This window comes from Enoplosus armatus, chromosome 6 (genome assembly GCF_043641665.1).
Source record: "Enoplosus armatus isolate fEnoArm2 chromosome 6, fEnoArm2.hap1, whole genome shotgun sequence".
Classification (NCBI taxonomy): Eukaryota; Metazoa; Chordata; class Actinopteri; order Centrarchiformes; family Enoplosidae; genus Enoplosus; species Enoplosus armatus.
In genome coordinates, this window is record NC_092185.1 from 7,466,012 (window position 1) to 7,480,488 (window position 14,477).

At 43.8% G+C, this 14,477-nt stretch overlaps 2 protein-coding genes across 2 annotated transcripts; one reads left to right on the forward strand and one right to left on the reverse strand.

Annotated features, from left to right (window-relative positions):
- Nucleotides 1-605: 605 nt before the first annotated feature.
- prr5a (proline rich 5a (renal)) lies at nt 606-9,071 on the reverse strand. The gene is made up of 12 exons (XM_070906794.1): nt 8,915-9,071; nt 8,269-8,276; nt 7,493-7,623; nt 4,734-4,859; nt 4,563-4,643; nt 3,967-4,015; nt 3,789-3,846; nt 3,589-3,680; nt 3,333-3,473; nt 2,727-2,862; nt 2,341-2,619; nt 606-2,250 (listed from the first exon to the last, which is right to left on the reverse strand). The coding sequence occupies exons 1-12, from the start codon at nt 8,958-8,960 to the stop codon at nt 1,961-1,963; spliced, it is 1,437 nt and encodes a 478-aa protein (XP_070762895.1). The 5' UTR covers nt 8,961-9,071; the 3' UTR covers nt 606-1,960.
- A 2,073-nt stretch (nt 9,072-11,144) lies between these two features.
- Nucleotides 11,145-14,421, forward strand: rad52 (RAD52 homolog, DNA repair protein). The gene is made up of 11 exons (XM_070906796.1): nt 11,145-11,198; nt 11,902-12,003; nt 12,366-12,459; nt 12,545-12,612; nt 12,755-12,873; nt 13,043-13,118; nt 13,215-13,444; nt 13,549-13,721; nt 13,852-13,932; nt 14,056-14,283; nt 14,360-14,421. Exons 1-11 carry the CDS (start codon nt 11,145-11,147, stop codon nt 14,419-14,421), a joined length of 1,287 nt encoding a protein of 428 aa, XP_070762897.1.
- Nucleotides 14,422-14,477: the final 56 nt, after the last annotated feature.

A 14,477-nucleotide genomic window follows, 5' to 3' on the forward strand; every position in this document is an offset into this window, starting at 1 on the left:
CTGATGTATTTTATTATGACAACTTGATAACTGCAGGGCTAGAGCTACTAATGAGGACAATGAGTTCATGCCTCTTGTAGGTAAATTTGGGGTTTAAGCAACCTAATGGGGATTTGACTTAACTCCATTTACTAGATTTCTTCCCCACAACAACTGAGCAAACTCCATCTGCTGATAAAGGTCACAAGATGCGGCTGAAAGCTCTTAAAGCTCAACCTGAGGTGGGTTTACAAATAAAAACGTACACATGCTGGTCATTTGGGGTGATTCCAGTATCTTTAGACTTAAAATGTTTTAATCTTAATATAAAACTTAATCTTAATTTAAAAACGTAATGATGTTTTCCTGAGGTGAGGTGGGAGGTACATTGGGGGGGGGGGGGGGGGGGGGGGGGGGTTTAGGCTCATGAACCTCAGTATTTAATCCAGCTGCGACTTTAGATCCTCCCCTCTTTTTAACAGACCAAATGAGTGTGTGGTTATTCATACACATGGCAATATTAATCAGGGCAAATATTCTAATTATAGTAAATCAATAGTTTAAAATAGAAGGCGATAACCCACGTTTTTAAATACTATTCAAATTTATTTAATTTTTACTGGGCTAGTATAACAAATTAATACAAAGTACAACTCCGTAGACATCATAGATTGTCAAAAAAAGTAAAGTACAAAACGCTTTGAGGTAAAACATCGTTTGAAAAAGATTCAGTTAAAAAGCCCTTATTAAAATCTCAATTCATTTAAAGGTCAAAGCTCACTTTACACTATCTAGCTGTCCTAAAAACCAACAATGCACTTTTTATTTACAAGGTAGTGGTGGTGCAAAATACAGTGTGTGAGACGACATTCAGCCAAAATGTTCATGTCTTTGTCAAATGTAAACAATAAACATCGTCACATTCCTCAAACTCCTGCTGTACAGAGCTAATACAGAAAAGCAAATGCTGTCACACTGATGTTTGCTCTAAGTAGATCATTTTGCATTAGAGCTCGATGACCGCCGCTGACAATAAAAACAATTCAACAGTCCACATGTCGTACAAAAGTGAGAGCAGAAGACCTCATTACTGTGTTACTGCCACGAGACAGACAACAAAGCGTAAACAGAAAATATAAAACTGCTGTGAGGTTCAAAATACACATATACAAAACAAATCCATGATAAATATGTTAAGTTTCTGTCATGTTTCCATGTAAATGGTGGTTGTAACAGCCATCTCCTCAATAGAGGTAAGAAACTGATGCTGTGTGAAAACCTCAGAACTCCAATTTTGGTAATTTTTGTGATTTTAACTTTGTTCCTACTAAAGACATAAATCTTGAAAAACTGGTCACAAATTCAATCTAAAAAAAAGGGCTGGGCAGTCAAGTTTAGTTAAACAGGAGTAAACTGTGTGTTGATGACTATTTTCATCCGCAGATTAATACACATGTTCTAGTGTATATTTACAGTACCAGCAATAAACTACAGTGCCCATGTTCATCCAAACGAAGATGAAGTCAGTGAAACTTTGCAGTTCATTGATGTGGGGTCTGTGGTAGAGGAAAAAGCTGAATCAGGCTTTGGCTAAAGAGACAATACTTGTAGGATCAAATCATTGTTGATTTTGGTCTTTTCATGGGATTTGTTGTCAGTAAGAAAAATATAGAATATAACCTTTGACAGCGTCCTCAAGTTGAAAACCTGGTGAAACATTTAAGTCCTTTGATAACAATTCCACTGGGATCTGCAAATTTGCATTTTGTTGGGAAAAAGTGACTTTCTTTTGAAAAGTTGAGAGTTTAGAGTTACGAGGTTTTCACTCACCAGTGAAAGCACTTGGAATGGACTCGTCGTGGAAACTCATCGTACTACAGTAAGAAAGGAAGATGGTACCCATTTAATGAAATGTAGTTGTAAGATTACTTTAATCCTCCTCACAGATTATTACCGTGCACACTGCGGGGGTGGGCTACAGCTACACAGTGCTCTGCCTGCTCTCGCGGCTGTACCCCATAGCCTCTGAGGAGTGAGGAGGGAAATCAATAAATATCCCATCTGAGTCTGAGTCTGCAGACTCTAGCACTTGTCCAATTATGGTTTCAGGGCTGGATGATTCACTGGGTGGCGTAGAGGATGCACCCTTACTGAGATCAGTCATTGTTGTTGTGGCCTCAGTGCCGTGCAGCGCTCCTGAGGAATGAAGGGGAAGGATGGAGGGAGACGAGAGAGGCAAGCCCATGGCGCTCGCTCCTGCTTGTACAATACCTGTGAATGAGAGGGTACTGGATTATTATGGATTATCACATTACGATTTTTCATAATAACCTACATGAGACATCTTAATCTGCGTCGTACCATTGAACTGAGAGGCCACACAGAGCCTGTTGGAGGAGGGGCCAGACAGTTCAGATCCTGAGGCCAGGTCAGCGTAGGCCAGTCCTTGTTCCTCCAGGCATGATATAATCTCACAGGCCGAGTGGCGCCGGATTCCTCCACTGCCAACAGAGCTGGCATCTGGGTCATACTCAGCCACCGGGGTCAGCAGCAGAGGGATATTATAGCTTTTCGATCGTACCACGGGGTTTTTAGACGGTTGATCTGCAGACTTGGGCCAGCCCCACGGCAAACACTTCTCTGAAAGACGAGAGGAAAAGTGGGGAAGGTGCTGATTAATTCATGTTACTCATCAGACACATGCCATTATTGCCCTGCCTTTTGGGTTTGTGCCCACACTGTCTCACCCAGAACACAGCAATGGGCCTCAGCACCATCTCCAGAGTAAAGCCCATGGGTGCCCAGGTAGGGCGAGACCACCTTCTGAACCAGAGACTCGAGCCTCAGGTAGTCCTCGTTCACACCACGTGACTCATGGACCCCCTAAACACAGACGTAGAACAGGCATTAGTGTTAATTTAAGGCTCCAAATACACTAATAGATTGTTTGTTTGTCTGAACTAAACTTCTTGGTGCTCAAGCTGTCAAGATTTGATAATTAATTCACAGAATAAGTCATTTATAAACTAAAAATATCAAACATGCAGGTTCTCAAATGTGAGAATGTGGTACATTTCAGTGTAAGTTCAGTTTTAATGACTGTAGATCAGACACTAAGCAATAATAAACAATAATAAGATGCAATAAAACTATATTAGGAATAGGAATAAACAATAATAAAATGCCACTGTGTGCTCTGAATCTGAATCTCAATCAGAAACTTGTGTGTAAAGAACCTGTGGATGAAACTAGACCAAAACACGATTTGGTTCTTTTACCTTGCTGGGAACAGAAAGAAAAATTAAACAGTGATTGGGGAAATAAGATATTAGGTTTGGTGCCTGCAGACAAACCTGTAGAATAAGCAGCATCTGTGTAACAGAGGGGGGTACGCGGGCCCGAGGTCGAGACAGGGCGTCGTCTAACTTTACACTCAGGACTATGGTGTTCCTGAAGTGAAGCAGTGCTAGCTGTCGGACAGAGGGCTCCTTACCCTGCACACACCAAGGACACAGAAAACAGCAGAACTGAGCGACAACGACCATCATCCAGCCGAGGTTGGATGTTTGTTGATCCAAAAACCAGCTGACTCTTAAGATGCTTGCGTACCTGAACCGGATGGAAGATGGCCTGCAGCATCGAGAGGACGTCACAGAAGAAGAAGTCCCAGGTCTCTGCCAGAGAGTCGAGTAACTTCTGACCTGCGTCGATCACACGGGAACAAGCCAAAAAGACAGTCGACTGAAGCTTAATTCACCAGCACAGACCGCTACGAAATGTATTCAGACCATTTATCCAAACAGTCATACCTTCGTAGAACCTTATCTTGTCCCGCAGGATGACCATGCCTTTAGTCAGCAACTGGTTCTGTGAAATACAGCGAAAAAGATGCCTTTAAGTATAAACGTCTGAGACACCAGTGCCAGTCTGAATGATACTAATACCAATCCTATTTCATTCAATAATAAAATAAAACAAGTCTTTTACCTGAAGATATTCTGTGAAGAAGGACCCCAGCTCAGTCTTCAGCAGATGCCTGAGGAAGCAAATAATCATAAGATGGACAGTATTCAACCATTAGAAGTCATTTTCTCATTTCTGTGTGAATGGGGTGTTTACAACCGGCATTTAATTACATGTGACTGTGCAATTACATGAAGTAGAAGCACAGGATGTAAAGCAATCAAACTAAACACCCTGTTTTCCTGCAATATAATCGAGAGTTTCCTGTGCAGTTGAAGAAATGTGTGTCAACCTCCTCGTGGTTTTGCTGCACATGGAAACATGTTCACTTAATGGAGGCTGATGTGACAGAAGTGATACGTCTGGTTCAGAAAGATAATGAGATATCTGGCATGACCACATGACTCCCCAGCCCCCAACATACAGTACACCACACACACACACACACACACACACAAACAAACAAACTCATTCACAGGAAAACGTTCAGTCAGCAAACATAGGACAGATAGTAATTATACTAATTATAGCACAAACTGACATCAACCATCTAAAATAAAGAAGCTTTCTCTTTACTGTGCGAGTGTGTGTTGCTGTTTTCTGTGGCTGTCGAAACTCACCGGACACCTTCATTGAGGACGAAGAGTTCGTTATCTGCCAAACCTTTCTTCTGGAAGACTGCTATGACAGCGTTGTGGATGCTTCAACATAAAGCACATACAAACTGGTCTATGTAATTGTTCAAAATGCATTTAAACACTACATCTGCGCCTTGGCTGTGTTTGGCGTACCTGTTCCAGGTAGCGTTGGCTCCTGCCCTCTTCTGCTTCTCCCCTCTGTCCTCTGGTGAACTTTTCTCGCTCTTCCCCAGCTCGCTGAGGCTGGGGGAGCTCATCAACTTCAGCCGGTGCAGAGTCCTCATGAGGGAGATATAGAGGAAGCGGACAGAAACAGAGTACGCACTAAGTACTGGACAGCAGAGAAAGAAGGTCAGGCTAGGCGCTGACATACAGAGGAAACTCGAGAAGATAGCTGGAGGGGAGAAGAGAACATAAGCAAGAGAGAGAGAGAGATAGAGTACGCAGAGAAAAAAAAAGCACAATGACAATACAAAGAGCGGCCGGTGACAGAGGAGGAGAGAAGTAGGACAGAATGATGCATGGTGAGAGAGAGGCAGCACGTTAAGAGAAGGATGGGTGGAGCCAAGCCGAGAGGTGGGCCACCGCACCGCCTGAGGTCTCAGAAGAGGAGAAAACAATAGCACATGCACCGATGGGGGGCATACTCTTCCTCCCTCTCCGCCTCTCTTTCAGTACAATACAACCATTGATGCAAACAAATATTTATGCGGAGCACAGATGCCAGAGGAACTGCAGGGTAAGCAGACTGAAGCAGCCAGGACTTTGTTGTGCTTGTCACTGCACGGCGAGGAGGCGGAGGAGGAAGTGGTCCGGCTTATTAACAACAACAACAACAACAGGGATAGGAAGCAGTGACACAACACGGGACAATAAAGAAGGTCTTCCTGCTCTCCCATTTTCAGCACAGCTGGTGCACGATGACAACAGAAGTAAAAAGTAGTGCGATGTGCGAGACTAGAGCCCAACCGATGCTGGATCTTTGAAGCCAATAATAATATTGATATTTGAGAGATTAAAACATCTAGTGTCTCACTTTTATATCCCCTTAAATAGCTTTAAGGTTGGAAAATCGTATTTTTCTACCCCGCCTGACAGTATCACACACTGTATATATCAGCATGTTTGAACTATTCATGAAAGCTATGATGTTCACACAGAATTGAATATTTAAACCCAGGACTCCATGTTTTTATGGTTGCTATGGTTCCATCAAATGGAGATATTCTGAATGTCTTGGGCATCTTTTTGGACGCATTTTCCCAATTTCAAACTGGGATCTCCATTAAAAGGAAAATGTTTGAGTTTGTAATGACTGACCCAACACTGGCAGACAGCTGATTGTTAAGGGGTTAAAGCAATAGTTTGACATTTTGGGAAATATTCTTATGCACTTTTTTGTGATGGGTCACATGAGAACCACTTTCATATCTGTATGCTATAAATGAAGCTAACCAGCAATTGATTACCTTATCTTAGCATAGAGACTGGAAACAGGGGGAAACAGTTAGCCTGTCTCTGCCCAAAGGTAGAAAAGGGGGTTATAAGTCTTTTACACTTTAGACTCTCTTCTTTTAAAAATACAACAAATAAACTTTAGTCTTTGCATGGATACATTTTTTTAAATAATAATCGTGTTTATTAGTGAGCTTTAAAAGGTAATTTAACATGAAGAGAAATAAACTCAACAGTGCTCTCTGATGGACAAACTATGTAATGGAGATACTGTTTCTAAACTACCTCAAACATATCTTTCTGTACAGACATTTCTCATTACTTATTATCATATATACTGATACAATATATCTACAATAAACTAATATCGTCTATATATTGGCCCCGTCAATTTGCCCGTCAAATCTAGCTCGACAAGAGACAACCTCCCTTCCTAACTCACTTCAGGACCACAGATGTGATCGCACTTTTAAATTAATACATGTTTTCATAAAAAATGTAAATGTCCTGAATTGAAATGAGTGTAGAGAAAAAGAAAAACACACATATTTTCAAGAGGGACTGATGAAAATTAGCACTCTGAAGAAGAAGAAATGATGAGTTCAAACCCACGCAGTCCAGAAACTCTCTGCTGACAGCACGGCGGTAAACAACAGACCCCCCCCCCCTCCACACCCACGAACACACAGACACAGAAAATACGGAAAGCAAGTGCACACACTGATGTACACACATAAGGAAATGAGTCAATCAAACATCCCACCGTTAGGTCAACGTGTGTTGAAAGCGCTCATGTCCCACTGTACGAGCAGAAATCTCATCATGCTGATCTGGACATTCTCTTGACTGTAAATCCACATACTACATGCTGTTTACTACTCACCAACTCTTACAATGTCATAGGTTGCAAACATGGAGGTCATTTATTTGATTTCTTTGCCAAGGCTTTTAATATGGAGTTTCCCCCTGCCCCTCTAACTGCGCTATTTGGGGTGGTTGAGCCACATAGAGTGAAGGACAGGGGTGTGTCCCCAAGGTTTGATATGTGGCTGAAGGAATTAGGAAAGGTATTACATGTAGAGAAAATTAGATTCACTATGTCAAACATGGAGGGACACTTTCAGAGTAGAGTGAATGGTTAATGGCCTAACACGTTAATGGGTCATATGTCAATACCTTGTAACGTATGTGATAAATTGTGTGTAACTTTTCCTCTTCTGTGTCACTGCCCATGTTTTTTTTTTTCCATTCGTTGTTTGTTCTGCTGTATTTTCAAAGCAGATGTTAAAAAGAAACGTGTTGCACGCAAACCTCAGCCGGTTTATGAAATCTTCTGTGAGGAGAGATGGTGGAATTCTTTTAATGAATGCTAAATCAATATTTCATTTGATTTACATTTTCACATTTTCCAGGATGCTGTATGTGGTGAAATCTTAATCCCAGGGACTGAGCCTTACCTCCTGATTGGATGCTCGCTGCTGCTGTCCATGTCTGGGCTCGGGGGAGGGGCCGAGAAGGTGCTGAAGTTGAGTGACAGGGGTCGGGTGGAGGGCCGGGAGGCGTGCCTCCGCCGGAGTCCATCAAGCATCTGAACATAAGAGGGGAGATGATGGAGAAACGGTTAATAAGGTTTGACTGCAGGTCAATCAAAGGTACATAAAGCGCACGGCAGTGATCACGAGTAGATCAAGCAGCTGATCAGGGAACAGTGAAAAATGTGTGAGGCCCTTACACAGTCATGATACGACGATTTACTTTGAGACAATGAATGAAATAAGGAACACTGAGGCACTAAAACACACAAAACAAAACAAATGAATGTAAAACTTACGCTCACAGGGACACAGGAGAAACTCAAGCCACACATTTGTGACCTCCTTAAAGGAGTTATAGTGTGAAATCAGCTGGATGCTTTCCGTTTCCTTATTCCTTCAGTGACTGTTATTTCAACACATTGGAAGTGTGTTTTGCAATCACAGCCCAACCTTACCACAATCACACATACACACATTACATCAGAGAGAAAAAAAGGGGGGGGGGTGCATGTACAGTAAGAGTGTGTGTGAATTATTCCTGTGGAAGCCAGGAAGCCACGATCCTCCCTCTTGGAGTATGACATTACAGTATTATAGTCTGTTTGGGTGTCTCCCCATAGAAACACACACACACACACACACACACACACACACAGTACATAGTGAAGCACCATCCCCTGGTCAGAGGGGAGAACAACAGTCTGGGCTGTCACTCTTCAGACAAAGACACAACACCAGCCTCCTTCACTGCCACCCTGCATGCCAGTGATGAAATGGGTGACTGGTGAGCTTTCAGAGGGATTGGCCTGCAGTTTCATTAGAGTAAGACCACATCTCAGCCAGAGACACAGAGGCAGACTGCACACCGTCTAGCCGACATGCCATGCCACGCCAGTCTGGGCATTTCTGCTTTTGTTCACCCCTCCTCCTTGTCTTTCAGTTGCGACTACAGCCGGATCGATGCCACTTTTAATTTCTATTAGCCTCTATTGCTTTTCTGGCCTATCCATACCACCCACCCCACCCCCACCACCCCCCCGTGCGGCCCGCAGTCATGTTTATTCGACATAAAATAGGCAATCAATCGGCCAGACACGCGATCAACAGTCCACGTTTGTCCTACAGGGAGGAATGTACAGGCAGCCGTGCGTACGTGGAGGCTTTTTTTTTTTCTACCTGTGTGGACGAGAAGTACCTCTGTAAACAACGTGGCTGACTTAATGTACACACATACGCTGGGGCGGATGCATCATAAAGTCTACCTATGAATAAAACTGTATCATAATGGCCACAAAGTTGCCGTGTGTCATGCGCCTCTGCCCGCCCACTGTAGCCAGCACTCACCGTTCCTGATCCTGTCGTGTTGTTCCTGATGGGATGAAACGGTCATGTAGTACAGATGGGAGGCGTTTACTGTCCGGGCTCATCAGCGGCTGGCTCCTCTACTGTTCCCCGCCGGTCTGCGCACCCACACGGGCATCAGGGTGCAGGCGGATGAAGGGTCCGACCTGCGGTGCGGTGGAGGGGGACTCATTCATGAAGCATGCACCGCCGCTCGCTCGCTCGCTCGCTCGCTCTCTCTCTGGCTCGCCCCCGCTTTGTTTTGACGAGATGCAAAGCGAACCTGGACGCGGCCGCGAGCCGCACGTGCGCGCGCATTTTGGTTATAGCTTTATGCAAAAGAGGGGAATCACTGGAGAGGAAAACACAAAAGCATGAGTTTTTTTGTCATGAGCTGGACATGAAATGTTTCACTTTGTTCATCAAGTGTGAAAACGCAGATTCACTGGCACGTGTGGGCCCTTAAACCTCCACACACACAGCAAGAGCTCCACTGTATTTGCGCTATAGCACAACAGGAGGCTACATGCAGGTGTGCCGACATCAGTACTGGAGAAAGCCCTGCGTGTGCCACGTTGCTTTGGCCTCCTGTAAACAGAGTTGGAGGTAGTAAACGCATAGTATCCAGCACTGACCCCAATCTATGCCGTTTAACACAGCGGGTGTTTTACCATCTGTCAACGCATTTTGCAGATAGGCTAATCCCCTATTTCCATGGCTCGCGATGTAAATAACTGGGTCTCGTGAGAAACTTCACCGCTATAAAGATCACGCAAGAAGAACTCAGATGCCTCCTCAATAGATGAGAATAACAGTTTTGCCTGGTGCTCAAACACAGCTATGACAAACACAGAACCGTGGCATTCATATGCATATTGTGAAAGTGAATCTGTTCATGCTGTAAAACGCTCTTATTGGACCAAAGAGGCGCACATCAACACACTGTATAGGCCAAAGAGCCCAAATAGAAAATAGGAGGAAGTCTCTTTCACCTCGGTCTCATTTTTTTTTTGAGTGAAAACATGTGAAAAGACAGGACAATTAACAAAATTAACAATAGAAAGAGTGAAGAAATATGAACTGTCAATCTTTCTGCATTTATTTCCCCAAATTGAAATAACATCATAATTATCAGTGGACAATTTACAGCCACTGCCGAATAAGAGCAGAGGAAAATATATAGGCTATCCTGTGTCAGCTTTATCAGCTTTACAGTGAATATCTTCCATAAGCGTAATGTTCACTTCAAGACCGCCTCGTAAGTTCCTCTTTCTAGGCCGGTCAGGACGTTGCGCATGAATTACCAGGACACACCCATGTGGCTTGTGTTGTAATAATTTTTGGTATTGATCTGGAGTCACTGCTTCACATTACATGGAAGCTATTGGAAAAACTGCCATTGTTTTCTATTAAAATATTTATGTAAAATAAATTAATTACACATTAGTAATCAAAATAAGCTGAGCTACACACAAGTATAATTGTTGTATTTTATTTTTACTTTACATACACACCTGCTGAACACATTTGCTACGAGGCAAATCCTGGTTCTGGACTGGCCTCCCACCATTAAGAGGGTGCCGTTTCAATGGTAATAGCTAAAGATTGTGCGGACTGTTTGATCTCTCTCTCGAAGAAGTAAGCTATAACAAAACAGTATCAACAAAACTGAATCAGACTGATTGCCCCATGCAACCACAGTTTATGCTTAAAACGCGTTGACTAACAATGTCATTCCCTATGCTATGAGTAGATGAAAAGAAAAAGAGATTTCAGTTACAATCCTACTTTCCGACAGGTCCTGAAGGCAGCATAAACTCCTCCTCCTGTTGTCCGAGCGGGAAGTTCAGATGTTCGTCTTGTGCAGCTAAAATGCAGCGAACCTCCCGGTGCTCCGGTTAGCTTGTTCAACACAAACATCATTTTTGAGGAATTTTAACTGGTGAGCTTGTGTTCATACGGACAGTCGTCGCTCACGGCTAACATGAAATTAGCTGCTAACTGAAGCTAGCATTAGTTGTTTGACCTGCTGATGTACAGACCTTTAACGTTAGCTTCACTTCTCAGTCAGATGTAGGTTCATCTACGTTTTTAATGAGGAAGTTACCCTTATGCACAATTAAAGGGCGCTTTGGGAGGTTTATAGGAGCAGACAACAGTTGTTATTTAGCGACATTAACTTGCCTGTTTACATGTCTGTTTATTTCAGTGAGTATAGGAGAGCTCTGCAGCCATGTCCAGCGACGCCGAGGAGAGGAGCAGCTCTGCAGCCAAGTGCTTCGGACAGGTGGGGAGAGAAACGTCACGGTAACGCACCAGTTCCTCAGTCACAGACTCAGTTGAGCTCAGGTGTGCAGAATTAATTAACTAGCAGGTAAAACACCGGTCTCCCCGTGTGTTCACGTCTCAAGTTGTGAGTAGAAATCCTGGGTTTTATCAGTCAGCAAAGTATGGCAGTCTATCACAGTCCCCAGCCTGGACGGTCTCCTGTTGCTTTCCCTGTATTCAGGTGGACAGGACACCCTGATTTACACACAAGCATGCAAGACAGGTAACCTGTCCAGGAGCATTAGCTATAAGGTCTTATTCCACAGTGTCTGACAGTATCTATTCCTTATCACCTTATTCCAGCACTTAATCGGAGCTATATAATGTTTAGTTAGTGAAATATTTAAACCCAGGACTCCATGTTTTTATGGCTGCACTGTTCCAACAATGTTTTGTCCATCATTTTATACAAATGTCCCCCTGACGTATTTGGTGTCCTTGGAAACTTTGGGCTCTCCACTAGAATTTAAAATAAAATTCTGTGGATTTAAACATTGTTTGGCTGCTTGTACTGGTGCAAAAGTATTTTTGTAAGACATTGCTCCAATCTGTTCTAACAATACTATACATGTGCAATATGTAACTATATTGTATCAGCTTGTCATGGTCTATATGTGTGTGGTTTGTTTGTTTTTGCTTTCCGAACTGGACTGTGTTGTCAGTGTACCTACACAGCTGATGAGTACCAGGCGGTGCAAAACGCTCTGCGACAGAAGCTGGGACCCGAGTACATCAGCACCAGAGTGGCTGGAGGAGGACAGAGGGCAAGTCTTTGTTTATCTCTCTGCCGTTGTTCTCTGCTGTACAGCTGTGAAGCCATTTTTTTCAAAGTGAGCTGTAGAAATGTTGCAAACAAGCAAAGTTTCATGTGTTTCTGTCAGCTGGGTTTAAGGGAGTTTATAGTCACAGGATTAAAGCACAAAAGCATTTTCATCGCTGTTATGTAATTTCTTTATATTTTCTTAAAAGCTAAGTTTTCCTCAAGTGAAAACAGTAAGATTTTGTTGCAATATGGATGAAATTGGATATTGTTTCAGTTAGTTATCAGTTTGCATAAGACCACTTAGATATAACTCCACTTCCGACTCACTCTCTCTCACATCAACGCTTGAATGGACTCTTCCAGGTGTGCTACGTTGAAGGGCATCGCGTGATCAGCCTGGCTAATGAGATGTTTGGATACAACGGATGGTCTCACTCCATCTCTCAGCAGAACGTCGGTAAGAGCTTCTCGTTGCCAGAGGATCCTGTCAAAGTCAAGTCACTGCCACACAGTCAGACTAACAAAACACTTGTATTTCACAGACTTTGTCGACCTCGTCAATGGGAAGTTTTATGTGGGAGTCAGTGCGTTTGTCAAAGTACAGCTAAAGGTGAGATGAAAGATATTTATTTTATTCATTCAGCAATATTTTCACCTTCTGAATAATTTAACTTGGAATGTCCTATTATATTTTCTTTCCTGCGATGCTCGTCACCCCCTTGTTGCTCATGTTACGCGCACTTTTCCTCCAGGACGGGGCATTTCATGAGGATGTTGGGTACGGAGTCAGTGAAGGGTTGAAGTCTAAAGCTCTGTCCCTGGAAAAGGCGAGAAAGGAGGCCGTCACTGATGGCATGAAGAGAGCGTTGAAGTACTGGAATTTGATTTTTTTTTAATACTTATCAGTCTGAAATATGAAGAACAAATCATTTTTAGAACAGAAAATATTTCTAAAATATGTTTTGTCATAAAAAGACTGATGAAAGGCTTTTGCTGATATTAGCTTTATATGTGTGTGTTTTCTTTTTGGTCTTGTTGAGATGCTTCGGTAATGCCCTTGGAAACTGCATCCTGAATAAAGAATACCTCCTAGCCATTAACAAGATCCCCAAACAGGTCAGATACAGTATATAAACTTTTTGCACGTTTTTATTTTAATTTTAAAAAATGCTTTGGATGCTGAATCTTCTCACGTCACTTCTGTACACAAAGCCTCCTCCTCCTCTAGACCCGGCACAGACTAAGCGCTCTGAGGGTGAGCCCTCAGTGGAGAAGGCCCGGGTCTCCAGTCTGGTCAGGGAGGAAAAGCTTGTATCCGCGGTCATTCCTGGCAGGATGCCGCTGGAGCCCAGAGTCCTCAACCAGAACCAGAGCTGTTCAGAAGTTCACACTCCTGATGCTGCTGGCTCTGCTCCTGGCCAGAGTGAGAACGCAGGCTCCAGGTAAACAGCAGTGGGTCTAGTTTCTGTTTTTGACTTCTTCTTCGTCTCTTGTGCATCCAAATGTGCACTACCTCCAATCTGTTTCCTCCGTTTCTTCCTCTAAGACCTGTCATGGACTTTGTGGACGTTGTCGGGTCTGACCCCAAACAGCTGAGAAAGCTCCGACAGCAGCAGCTTCAGCAGAAGTTCAGGAAGGAGATGGAGGCCAAGAGGCTGCAGCAGAACCAGGATCAAGCCAAGTCTGAGGACACAGAAGTCGCTATTGGACAAGGATCCAGTGGAGGCGAGGGCTTTGTGTGTTACATAATTCAGAGCGATGGCCTCCAGGTTTGAGACTGCTGGTTTTAAGTGTCTCTTTTAGGAGTATTCATGTGTTTTTCTCTCCCTCCCTCTATAACCCTCTCCAGGTCACAAAGGTGTACCTGCGTTCAGTGACGGCACCTCGGCTGGACACAGGAAGCCCAGCAGCAGGGACGAGTATTTGGCAGGTGCTGTAAGCCTCCACCAACAGGGGGCTCAACATACTTGAACAGTGTGGTGTGGAAACCTGCCTCTCCTCACCTTTTAGCAGCCAGCTTCACTCAGTGCTGCTGGTCTGTCTTTTTCTGCAGATGATCCCAAGCTCTGGGATTTCACTCTGGATGGGATAGAGGAGCTGGACGTCCCCGCCGGCGCCCCGCTCCCGCCCAGCACGCCCGGGAATCACCAGATGCAGACGCGCAGTAAGACCCCTCAGAGAGCCCCTGGCAGACCTCCACACGAGGTCTCGTCGCACAGCAGAGGACAGGACCGGCCTAAGTCCGGACCTCTACATCAGAACCAGTATCAGGCGAGACCAGGTGAGGCTTCATGAGAACACTTGGTGAGTTGTTGGCTGAATTTTGTGGTCTTGAATCTACTTTTTCAACCTTACAGGTGAAGCCATCAGTCCGTACAGACAAGGACAGTACATGAAGAAGCGCAGACTGGACAGTTGAGATTTTGTGTTGCTGTTGAACAGCTTCCTCAACTCTTAATATAATCCAGCCATATG

What these genes read in the sequence shown, in the direction of transcription:
- rad52 (XM_070906796.1), top strand. Translation starts at nt 11,145, where the DNA reads ATGTCCAGCGACGCCGAGGAGAGGAGCAGCTCTGCAGCCAAGTGCTTC. An exon ending in CAGCCAAGTGCTTCGGACAG is followed by an intron (nt 11,199 to 11,901) that starts GTGGGGAGAGAA and finishes CTGTGTTGTCAG; the next exon opens with TGTACCTACACAGCTGATGA. An exon ending in AGTGAGAACGCAGGCTCCAG is followed by an intron (nt 13,445 to 13,548) that starts GTAAACAGCAGT and finishes TCTTCCTCTAAG; the next exon opens with ACCTGTCATGGACTTTGTGG.
- prr5a (XM_070906794.1), bottom strand. Translation starts at nt 8,960, where the DNA reads ATGACCGTTTCATCCCATCAGGAACAACACGACAGGATCAGGAACG. An exon ending in GTCCTCAATGAAGGTGTCCG is followed by an intron (nt 4,016 to 4,562) that starts GTGAGTTTCGAC and finishes TTGCTTCCTCAG; the next exon opens with GCATCTGCTGAAGACTGAGC. An exon ending in AGATGCTGCTTATTCTACAG is followed by an intron (nt 2,863 to 3,332) that starts GTTTGTCTGCAG and finishes GTCTGTGTTTAG; the next exon opens with GGGGTCCATGAGTCACGTGG.